Source organism: Pituophis catenifer, unplaced genomic scaffold (genome assembly GCF_029215685.1).
Source record: "Pituophis catenifer annectens isolate HBS135680 unplaced genomic scaffold, rPitCat1.0.hap2 SCAF_3, whole genome shotgun sequence".
Taxonomy (NCBI): domain Eukaryota; kingdom Metazoa; phylum Chordata; class Lepidosauria; order Squamata; family Colubridae; genus Pituophis; species Pituophis catenifer.
Window position 1 is genome coordinate 110,780,902 of NW_027256883.1, and position 12,693 is coordinate 110,793,594.

A 12,693-nucleotide genomic window follows, 5' to 3' on the forward strand; every position below is an offset into this window, starting at 1 on the left:
AAAAATAATTTATACATTATCAATATGTTGTCCCTGAAATTAAGTATAACCCTGCTGTGCTAGAGATTTGCCTTTGCTAGTGAAAGAAATAATTCAATGGCTGATTTACACTTCAGTCCTTGGAATTAACATATGGAAGTTCTTGGAAATCCAACATATAAAGTTTCACATGGGCAGAAATTTGTTCCCAAGATGAACCAAGGAAGAAAAGCCCAAAATAATATTGAAAAGAGAGCTGCCTTAAATAGTTCCCCCCAAAATGAAATGTTCGTTTACTGTACAATGGTCATATTGGTATTGTGCCTCACTGAACACACATACACATACATTATACAGGTTATAATACATATATTCTGTTTTTCACTTTAATATTTAATAACAAAGAGTTTTGCTGGAAATAGTGCAGTATTAAATGGCTGTCAGAGACTGAGGCCAAATGTTACACTTGCTATCAAGAGGTGTTATTTTTCTTGTTTGGCTCACTGGGGGAACACAGGACTTAGCCAGAATTCTTCTCTAGTCATGTTTTTACAATTGGCCTTGTGAAGTAATTGGACTCTCTTTCTAAAGTGCACACTTACCCTACAATGTACTATACCATTAATTTATAGTGGATAATCTGCCCTATGTGTTACGTTGTAGCAGCTGGAGATGGTAGGTGCAAATTGCAGCATGGACTTGCACAGCATGCCCTCCCGCCCACCTCCCCACCAACTTGGAGATCTACCAATGTCTTGGACTACTCTAAAGCCTTAGTAGGACCACACCTAGAATACTGCATCCAGTTTTGGTTACCACACTAAAGAAAGATGTTGAGACTCTAGAAAGTGCAGAGAAGAGCAACAAAGGTGATTAGGGGACTGGAGGCTAATCTAATGAACAGAAGGACCAGGGGAGACATGATAGCAGTGTTCCAATATTTGAGGGGCTGCTACAGAGAGGAGGGGTCAAGCTATTTTCCAAAGCACCTGAGGGCCAGACGGAATAATGAATGGAAACTGAACAAGGAGAGATTCAACCTGGAAATAAGGAGAATTTTTCTGACAGTGAAAGCAATCAACCAAAGGAACAGCTTGCCCTCAGAAGTTGTAGGGTTTCCTGCTTGGGTGGGGATTGGACTAGATGACCTACAAAGTCCCTTCCAACTCTGTTAATCTGTTAATATCTGTTAATTACAAGCTGGAGGAAATTACCTTGTGAATATTACAATTCTGATAAAGTCAGTGCTATCAGCTATAGCCTAGTGTTGACATTAAAATTGTAGATGGCACCTATATTGTTAGGTGTGTTTAGTCTTAATACTTAATAGCAAATCAGGCCTAAAAGACCTGAAATTCCCTTACCCTTACTTATCAGTTGTAATTCAGATGTGTACTTGGATTCTTGTATTGCTGGTACATATATAACCAGGCTGCTTGATGCCTAGTTATTTCAAGGATCATAGCATATTGAGTTAAACTAATCTTGCTAGTTTATATGTCTGAAAGCATCACATTGCAAACCTATTTATGTCCTATGTAGTCAGATTCACCATTCTAGAGTCTTCACCAAAGCTGTAAGACATCTGTACCCGATTCTCCTAATGGTAATCTGTGCATGAATTTCATGCCCTTGCATTGGGATTTTCCCAATGTTCTAGAGCTTAGATGTTCTTTGATCCTAGCAGTGTTCTCCTCTGTGTAAAGGCATTATCACAGTTTATTGCAATCCCTTTAACCCACCACCACAACAGTTCTCATAACATTGCCCAGAGGAAAAAAGCAGCTTGAGCAGAGAAGCTGTATGTTCTGAGGGACTGTGCACTGAGCTGTGAAAAATAATATCTAGGAAAGCTTCTTATTACAAGGTATGTGTCTGGAGAGCTGCTGATAGCCTGCTGAGAATGAAGATCTGATTGCTTTCTCCTGAGCATGCAGAAATTACAAAATATAAAGCAGTTTGCTTTCAAGGAGGAAGCTCACAGAGTTTGAACTAACAGAAGTTTGGCAGGGGAGTTGAAGGGGAGTTGAAGGGGAAGTTCTTTAACTATTTTCCGCCTTATAGCAATAGTTGGTATTGGCTAAGATAAAAACCTGTAAAATACAACAAGGTGCTTTGGTGCTATCAAAAGAAAAGGTGAAGATGAACAGAGAAGAATCTGAAATTGTAATGTTTCCTGCCTGAAAACCTGATATATCTTTGCAGCAAATGCTAAATTATAGCAGTTTTTGAAGAAAGTGTTCAAGGAGCCTTGGTAGTACAGGGGTTTAAGGCACCCTGTTATTAAGCTGGTTATTAAGACCAGCTGCCTGCAATTACTGCAGGGTTCGAATCTCGCCAAGGCTCAAGGTTGACTCAGCCTTCCATCCTTTCTAAGGTAGGTAAATTGAGGACCCGGTTATGGGGGCAATAAGCTGACTTTGTATAAATATACAAAAGGATGAAGGCTATTGCTGAGCACATTGTAAGCCGCCCTGAGTCTTCGGAGAAGGGCGGCATATAAATCAAATTAAAAAAAAAAAAGAAAAAAAAGGATGAAGCAGCAAGTGTCCATTGCTGTTGATAAGCTTAAAGGAGGCCCTGGAAGACAGACAAATAGAGGATCAAGCTCAATGCATGACAGTAAGATCCAGAAGTAAGAGATGTAGAAGATACTAGATAACTCATGCCCTGTTGGGTCATTGTTTCAGAGATATTTCCTTACCTAAACCAAGAAATAGAATTGACCATGCATGGGCATAAAACAGTATGGACAGATTAGAGATGACAGATTCTTATTTACAGATTCTGCTGGCTTCTCCTTTTGAGTTTCCTTGTAGGAAGCCGACTGGAAGTATCAGAAATCCTTCCTTCCTTCCTTCCTTCCTTCCTTCCTTCCCCCCCTCCCTCCCTTCCTTCCTCCCTTCCTTCCTTCCTTCCCCCTCCCTCCCTCCCTGTTATTTTGAATAATTCAACAATCTCACATTGAATTCCATTATTATGGTGTATACCCATTTTCAATTCTACATTGGATCCATGAAGTAAATTTGAATAAATTTGACTTGCTGATTGGGGCCTGGCATTAAATGTCTGATGTAATGATGGTTTTTGCCTTGAATAATCACAGAAGGAGTCCATCCATTCCTCAATTGTAAGGATCTTCTGGGCACCCAAAGGATATCATTTGGAAGAGGTCATTTTATTGTCTGATGTTCTTTCTGAACTAATTTGCAATTGGTTCTTCATTGATATATAAATTGAGGTGTTCATTAGGTAGAGGTTGCAAATTGCCTTTCCTGACCTTTCATTCAGCAGAAATGGGCAGTTTCTCCAGGGAATAGGAACACATGACAGTGAGGAGAGACTTTGGCCATGGCACCAACATCAGCAGAAATAATGCATTGTGCATTTTGCCTTGCTCTTTCTCTGTTGAGGCCTTGTTGTCGAAGACAGGTATTGTTGCATTGATGAACTCATAAAAATTAGTGTTTGCCACATATTCTTGGGTTGATTTTACCTTTCCTACTCCATTTTTTGGCTCCTTATTCTGTACCTTTCCTTGTGATTCTGGAGATGTGCAGCCCTTTCAGCCTTCATTCCTCCTCCTCGACACATCCCAATGATTGGTGTCATCTTTTGACATGATGTCCCCCCTTTCCATTATGCTGATATTTTATTTTAATTGAACTATTTTTTTTTACCACAATGTTGTACATTGGTATTCTCACCTCAGAACTCAGAATCCCTGTCAGTTCTACACTGATTTGTAAGAAGCTATCAGAGACAGTTTAAAAATAGGATCAAATGACCTCTTGAGGGCTTGGCCAGGACTGATTTGTCTGAACTCTGTTGGCCAAAGGAAGGGCCAATCTACATTCAGAGTTTTGTTGTTTTAACCATTTCATTGCATTCGACCCTTCATGACTTTATAGGCACGCGTTTTTCATGCTACCCTGCGAAAACAGCTTCTTTCAATTGTTGGATGTTCAACCTTGTCACAGATTTGATGTTATCAAGCCAGTGTGTTATTTTCTTGTCACTTCTTTTTATTCTACTAATTATTACTAGTATTATTACTTCCTCCAATGAATTTACACACATGATGTGGCCAAAGTAAATCAGACATTCAGAGTAGGAAGCAGTTAAAATGAAACAGAATGGGCAAAAGCTAAGGTACAGTGGCTAATGTATTTGACTGATACCAGAAAGATCCAGTTTATATTCCATCTGTAGCCACAAGAGGAGGATGGAGCACTATGCATGTGCTTGAGGTCTTGAACAAAGATGGGATATAAATATACATGTTTGTGTGCCAGAGAAAGAGAAATATGTAAAGCAATAAAAATTCCAAGATTTTTCTTCATACACCTTTGTTGTTTGTTGTTGCTTCTTTAAGAGCCACATTATGAGTCAATTGCTTGTTGCTGAATGGGGAGGGAGTAAGGTATTCAGGGACTGGCTGGGAAACTGTCATGGAATGTTGAAAATGAAGCTCACATGACTGCAGTAGCAATCAGTAGCAGTGAAACAGATACAACTTCCCAAAATTTCAATCCTTTGGGAGCCAAGGATCCCGGATTTTGGCATTCTGTACATTAGCTCATTTGAGGTACTTTGGTTGAAAAATTGTTGCCCTGTGATGCATCAATTTGTCCAGTTAATGGTAATGACAAAATTTTAGTAGTATGTAGATTCTATTCTGTTGGAACTTAGAAATAATTTTCAGATGCTTTCAGATGAATAAGGCTGTGAATCTTTGGAGGAGGAAGCAACACTGCAGAATGGAAGTAAGGAGAATTGATCCCCAGAGGGCAGGGAGGAAGCAATTGTGCCCTCTGAGATGTTTTGGTGATTTGGTATTAAAAAGCACTGAAATTAAGATTTGTTGAGCAGAACTGTTGACTCAAGTAGTGTTCAATCTCCAAGTATTAAAGGACTCAAAGCAAAACAAAAAAAGCAAGTTTTTGAGACTTATTAATATATGTTTTTCTCTTTCTGTTGATAGATACAAGGATAAATGGTGCTCCAAAGAATAATTATAATAATGCCAACTAGATTTTGAAAATCTCAGAGAGATAGAGAGATATGCTTTATTACAACAAGAGGGCAGCATCAATTTCAGAGAGAAACTCACAGCCCTGGGGCCAGGTGGTGTTCTCATCTGTCCACCCAGTCCATGGAAGAGAACCAGAAAGAAAGACAGGAATAGCACAAATTGAGAAAGTGCTATGCAGATTATATTGATAGAAGAGATTTGGGGTGTTGTTTGAATGATCAGAATGGGGGAATTACTGGAAACAGATCAGTAACACCTCAGGTTAAAGAATCTATTTGACCAAAGCAGGGCAAGATGGATTGGAGGCCAATTTAAACTGGATCTAATAAGGAATGGAAATGGAAATTCTGAAGGACCTCAGATAAACACTTGTGTGCTGTAGAAAATGAGACTTGCTGAAATGGAGCTTCTTGAACTACTCCAACTCCCCCCCCCAAAAAAAAACAGAAAATATATTGGTTCATTAAGAACATAGTCTTCATTGTCTATATAATGATCCTCAGAGTTCAGGAAATAAGATGCATTTGACATCTAAGTACAGAACGGCAAATAAGTATAACAGATGCGATTCCACTGCCTGAAATGTAACAATTTAAGGATATCATTTGTTCAAAAGGAATAGAAGCAAGGGAAAGGGAGAAAATTGCACTATGGCTTAAAACTATCTAATCATGCTCAGAAAACCAAGATTAATTAACTAGGCAATGCTGCAGAAAGCATCACATTAAAGTCACTTTAGGAACAAATAAAAGCAGCATGGTGGTGCCTCCAATTAAAGAGGCAGTGCAGCTGCTTTCCAAAAAGTATTTCAAGAGGTATATAGTAATTTAAACACTGACAATTGTTACAATTCAGTCTGTGCCAAGCAGGGACTTTTCAGAAATTTTCTGACATTTAGATAAGAAATTTATCTTTTAGAGGACTGAAGAAGATCAGTTATCATTGATTTGATACTAATCAATAGGGAAGATGTGCAAAGGTGAAATAACAGTAACTTTGGGGGAAAGTGACCATGTAATGCTAAAATTCTTGATTTTGTGGGAAGCCAGAAAAAGTAGATTTCAGTAATGATAGTGTATAGGATACCATTGCAAAATCAGGGTAATATAATTCAGCTCAAAATGTTTTAGAAGTGGAGAATTATTTCAAACTGCTAAGTGCACCTTTGATCCTAGTAACTTATCTATATAAAAATGTGAGGATGTATCTCTTTAAGCTCAGATGAGGTTGCAGAGTTTGAAAGCAAAAATAACGATAATTTTTGGAGGGTATGGAGATGACATCAATTGGTATGAAAAATAAACAGACATTGTAATTCCTCAATCTCACAAATTACTAACAGTGCCATTTAATATTCAGTTAGATGTTCAGTTCATCTGAATTTTACAGGGTGTAATAATGATTGTTTTGAAATCTTTTAAAGAATAACAATAACACTGCTGTTTCAAAACACTTCTGCCAACTGCAATCTTTACAGAAGAGTAGCAAAACTTTTGAGTTAGAATTCAAGCATCAAAAAAGTGAGAATCATACTGAATTTGGGGAAGGCATGAAATTGATCATATTAACCGCACAACAAGTAAAAGATAACTAGGCTAATACACAGTATAAAATCTTGAAAGGATAATAGGAAAAGTTCAATTTGATTCCATTCTTTCATCCTAAAATAATAAAAATATAGCAAAATGAAGGGCTTTTAAAACTGGCTCAATAACAAAACAATCCTACGAACGTCTACATTTGTAGGTCAGTATCCTAAATGTCCTCTTTTATTTCACAACACAGTAAATATAAGTACATTAATAGTTGGAACAAAATCTTCTTGTCCAAAAGTTTCAAGAATCAGGAAGATTCCTGAAATCCTCTTAGATACTCAATGAGTTTAGGTAGCTTTTGCTTTCTTCTTTTATATATGGTCCACGGCCCAAGTTAAAGGATATGATTTCAATGAATAATACCATATCAAGGCTGGTAAACCTCACATCTGTCAATTGGAAAAATATAGTTTGAGATAGCAGTTGTCCTTTCTTAGTCCTTTTTCCTCAGGCAGAGAGAAGGCAAAGTTAGATCAAGGATCCCTTGTTCATAGGATGATTGAGCATAATTGTTTGACTTGGAGCAATCTGAAGCAAGCGGCACTATTAAAAAACAAAAATAAAACTATCACCCAGGGTACAATGAAGCAAAACTGTGAAAGAACATGACTGAATTTTTGTTTCTTATTAAATAAAATGCAGATTTTTAAAAGGATATTCTGACTTCAACGTTGTTGTGCATTACAAATCTAATGGTGCCTGCAATTAGTGAATGTGTTTTTGCGTCTGGTGTGCAAAGTATGTATAAAAATAAGGGTAATATTCCACTAATTCAAACATGAAACCTGCATGTAGAAAAGAAGAATTCTGTAGCAAGGAAATCCTAATAGCAATAGCAATAGCACTTAGACTTATATACTGCTTTTACAGCCCTCTCTAAGCGGTTTACAGAGTCAGCATATTGCCCCCAACAATCTGGGTCCTCATTTTACCCACCTCGGAAGGATGGAAGGCTGAGTCAACCTTGAGCCGGTGAGATTTGAACTGCTGAACTGCAGCTAGCAGTCAACTGCACCACCTCGGCTCTCTTACACTGAGATATGAGACAAATTAAAGGAAACTGTTGTTCAATATAACCAAATGGCTGTAGCATTTTGGGAGCCAGGATTTGGAAGGTAAATGGAAAAAAAAAACCATTGGCAAAAAGAACAGTGCAAGGCATTGGAAGGAGAGAGAGGCTCTTCTATTTCAAGCAGTTCCACATGTGCTTGAATCAAACATTTGGGTTACCATGTTTAGTGGCTTATTTGCTTGTTTGCTTTCCCAACTCAGTGCTCTCTAGATGCATTGGCCTATGCATCTTCCTGACATTGGTGGAATTAAGCAAAAAGCATCTGCGCCATCTAAAAACACCCACCCATTTCTCCCTCTACAATCATCAGAAAGTGGTAGTCATCAGAAATGTAGCACTTTTAAACATGTTTCATTGACTAAGGCTTTTTTAAGGGCGTAAACATCTTTAGTTGAAAATATTCAACAGAAATAAGCAATTGGTTGTCATATTTCAGAGCATTCAGCTGGAAACCCATTACCAATATTTTTGGCATATAAAAAGTGAATACCTTAAGGGCTAAAATTCTGTTTCCATTCCCCTTTGCTTATTGTTGAGCTAATAGGAGAGTGTAATACAAAGAGCGCGTCTACCATCTTTGTTAGACCACAGGCAATATATGTTCCATTTGCATTCAGAATGGCAGTCACAAACAAATAAGGGATTTCCCTCTGACAATTTTTAGTGATTAGTCTCTCAGCATTACTTTCCACAAGAAGAAAACAACATTTCCTCCTAAGCATGGATGTTGCTACCTCACTAATCCTATGTTCAGAGCCAAATTAGATAAGGTGAGCTGTGCATGCTTGAAACTGGTCATGAAGCATACTTAAGTCTGGTGCAAGCACAGCATCTATTTACTATTCATTAAATCATCCTGGTATTTTTAGACCTCTGCATGGACTTGAAAAAGAAATCCCATATTTTAAGGAGTCTACTTTTAGAATTCTTCATGATTGGATAGTTTTTAATGAAGAAGAACTGTGGGAAGTCACAACCACGAATGGGTGCACAGCAAGGCAGTAAGGAAGTGGTCCTCAATTTCAGCAACTTTTAAGACATTAAATATGCTGGGTATTCTGGGAGTTGAAGTCCCATTTTAAAGTTCCTGAGTTTGAGGAACACTGCAAGAGGGAATAATAAATGCAGCCTTTTTTTCTGCTAAAACATTGCTTCTAACTTCAGAGTCCTTTAATAAACTAATAATTTAACAAGGAAGATTTTAAAAATGCACATTTTTTCAGACCATGTTCTGCAATATAGTCTAAGATAGACTCTACATTTTAGAAGTATATTCAGATATTTGTAATCTGAAAGTATCCTTAGGATAGGCAAATATTGATGGGCAGAACATATATGTACATAATTACCAAGTTTCCAAATATTTTGAAAGAAGCTTTAGATTGTGATGGAATGAGAGGAAGCCAAAGCCTTTTCCAATAGAGTTGGAATAGAGCCAACTGTTTGAGGTTCCCTCATTCCTATTGGAGTATGTTGCCTTTCTCAGGAGTTGAAAGCTTCCGTAATTACAGCTCTCACCTTTGGGGGAGGGGGGGTTCTTTTGTTACCATTGGCAAATAAAAAATTGCTGAGCTGAGTTTAGTCATGGCTCATCTTATGATTCTAGCTATGTTCCTGAAGATCATTTTTACCTGGTGCAGATAAAGGTTTCTCTAGCTCAATTTCCCTGAGAAGTTCTTGGCTCAGAATATTTGCAGAGTATGTACAAGGCAACAAGAAACCCCAGAAATGGACAGGTAGGTTTCTAGAATAACTGGACATTAATCCTACTGGGCACTGCCTGGCTCTAAGATTTCCTGTTATCATCTCCTTTGTGGGCATGTTCAACAAGGGCCAACTGTTTGGATGGCAGAGACACCTGGTTTAAATGACTCTTGAAGAGGTGAAAAAAAGACTTGGCTGTAGCAGCCAAACATAGGTGAAGCTCTTCAGCAAATCACAGACCCCCACTGCCAACTGCTTTCTGGCTCAGCAGCAGCAGCTGCAAGGAAGTTCACCACATATTCATACATTTGTAAATTATAAATCTAATTATATATCCTGGTAACAAAATGCCGAGTGTACAGAAACTGACCAAAACAGCATAATACCGATGGCAAAGCCTTGTTCCAAATGTAGCAAACCTATTAGATCAATTGCTTCTTAATTTCTACCTCTACAACCATGGATGCACTTTTCTTCCCACTTACGTTATTGCACTAATTGCAATCAAGTCTTAATAACTGCTGGTGCAGGCTGGATGGCTGTGGGTTAAGATACTCTAAATTTTATTTTAAATTTACATCTAATAGCTCCCAATATAAATGACTGGTTCCCCTATCAAACAACTTCAACTTCTGTACTTTCTTTTATTTGCATTTCCTAATGGCAAAATTGAGTTTTGATGCTATGATTTTAGTATTTGTTTCATAGGAAGCATTGGAAGCTATGGAAGCTCCTAAACTATGTTGTGGTCTCGGCCGTTTGGCATCTTTGAAATCTTTCATGAAACTGTAACGTGTCTCAGTGATGCATATCCAAATGGGAACTGCAAGAAGAAATGCTCTGACTACCCTAGGAAGAAATTCAAAAGTGAAATAACAAAGGAACGGCTGCTATAAAAGGAAATGAGGCAGACATCACATAAAGGAACTTTTCTATGGAAGATATTTAGTTAATTCATTCTATGTATTTTATCCTTTCCTTTAAACATGCTTGCATTCTTCTTCCTGTTGCTGATTGTTTAGAATTTTGTTAGCTTTGGTTATTCTGTTTTATTTCATGTGCATCTGTGTATGTCCTTGTATCAGTGGCGTTACTTGTGTAGAGTAGAACAGGTTGCTGTTCTAGGAGTGTTTTTTGTGGTGGATCACACACATGCAGTAATACCTCCCCACACAAGACTAAGGAATATCTTGGTAAAATAAGCAGAGCAATTCCCTCATTCCAAAGATAACATCTCCCATAACCACACTAGGTATCACATCACTTGCAAAGATAGGAAAGCTTTGTACCATGTGAAATCAACTAAGTCAACAGAAACAAACATTCTCTCTCTCTCTCTGTAAGCAGCGCTATCATTAGAGATCTATCTGGTGTGTTGAATATCCATGTAAAAACCCCAACAACCTGCTCCTATAAACTCCCCGTCTTCCCAATTCTGAGGAAGTTCTTTTGATGTCTTTCCGTGAGCCTGCTCAGTTGTCTTTGTCTCCATAGTCATTGTAAAGAACATTCAGCATCTGCTCCTCACATGTTTTCTTCAGGTCACGACTCAGCTCCAGCCAATTGAATCCATATGGTTTGATCTCACTGTAGCGGCAGGCAAGGAATTTGAGCGTTGTGCGCTGAAGACTGATTTTGGGCTCTTGTAAAAGGCTGTGGCACCAGCCACTTAGATCCCCAAGCTGGGAAAGGATAAGACCAGCTTTTCTGCAGAAAGAAACAATGCAAGGGTAGTGGGTTTGGATATGGCATATCGGACAGCAATACATTGTAATGAGAATCATGAACGTGAAACACTGAGGCATCCCAAAACTTCTTTCTTGAACTCTGGCTCTTCATCAATACTTATGCAGAAGCTGCACTGGACTACACAAATCCAAACAGCTGCTAGAAGGCAGGCAAGAGAGACAGATGAGTCTGGCACTTTGCATCCAACTAGTGATTGATAGTGAGACCATACATTGGCAAAAAAGGCAGAGCACCCAGGGAGTAAAGTACTGCCCTGAAATACATTTTGTGGGATAACTAAGGGCAGCTTTTCCTGTACTTGGTGATATTGGTCAGGAAAGGAATTTTTGATGAGAAGATAGCCAACCAATTTTATGGGGTTGCATGCTAGAGCTGTAAGAAGAGTGGCATAGCATAGCACGTTTCAGAGAAACATTCAGGGGCAGCATGATTTACGCCAATATAGTTCCTCCTAATTCTGGAGAAAGCATAACAAATTGGCTATGTGCATGACCCGTATATGTAGAGCTCTTTGCTCCATTTGAATTTAAAATAAGGGTGGAGATCAATTTCCATCTGGAAACAAAATCTAATTTATCCTAGATTGTTGGAAGAGTAACAGACAGGGAAATTCCATAACAATCACCTTTATTTTGCAAAGAATGAGGAGAAGAGATATACAATTTCAGATCCTTATCTGCTCACTAAGTTTGACCCTGAAAGAATTTAATTCTGTTTGAGGGTTTCATTTTCTGCAACATAAACACTGAGTTCTTTTGTGTCACAACAATTCAATTAACTGAAGCAATACAAAAACCTGTGAACATGCTTGATCAAAGGCAAAAGTATAATGGGTACTCTCCTATGAACATGATTTCCTCTTGCAGCAATTTGGGGTGGAAGGGAATGTTTGTCTCGAGCTGGAGGAGAAATACACTAGTATGAAAGAGAAAAATGTAAAAAGTGGAGCAATGATCCACCCTCCTGGTTAAGCAAGAATTTGCAAAATAATAGATCTTGACAATCACATAGCCTATCACCTGCCTAGAAGTAGAGGCTCCATCACCTGATTTCTAAGTTTTATTATGATCCTTTAGAGACTGTGAGAGCTGGAAAACAATTCCTTTTGAATGGTCCTAGTTGCTCAGCATGTCATGATCATTTGACTCATGGTTAGGCAACCTGAGATCATAGGGCTGCTGGTGACCATACCCCTGCAGCATCTTGGCAGTGTTATGGAAATGGGTCTCCTCATTTCTGTAATGCTCTGAGTGACCCAAGTCTCATTAGAATGGCACATGAGGTCAACATAAATCTGAATGCATCGACTTTGACAATAATGTAACTACTTGTTCAAGACTTTTAACTAATTTAAATCTCTTGCCTCCTCTTAATTTATTTTTATTTTTTTAAGTTTTATATACAGTATATTGTTTTATATATCAATATTTTATTGTACACCACTCAAAACCCTCTTTGAGGGAGATGGGTATTACAGAAATGTGAAAAACAAACGAATAAGTAAGATTACAATAGCAATTTCAGAAATATGAGAAAGGAAAGGCAGGGAAGGGGAGGGG

General features: G+C 38.2%; 1 protein-coding gene across 1 annotated transcript in view; it reads right to left on the reverse strand.

The window, feature by feature from the left end:
- Positions 1-7,097: 7,097 nt before the first annotated feature.
- ASTN1 (astrotactin 1) overlaps positions 7,098-12,693 on the reverse strand; it is a 220,058-nt gene continuing 214,462 nt past the window's right edge. The window contains 3 exon segments of the mRNA XM_070939234.1: positions 7,098-7,126; positions 7,129-7,152; positions 10,914-11,092. Coding sequence (XP_070795335.1) covers positions 7,098-7,126; positions 7,129-7,152; positions 10,914-11,092 — 232 coding nt within the window.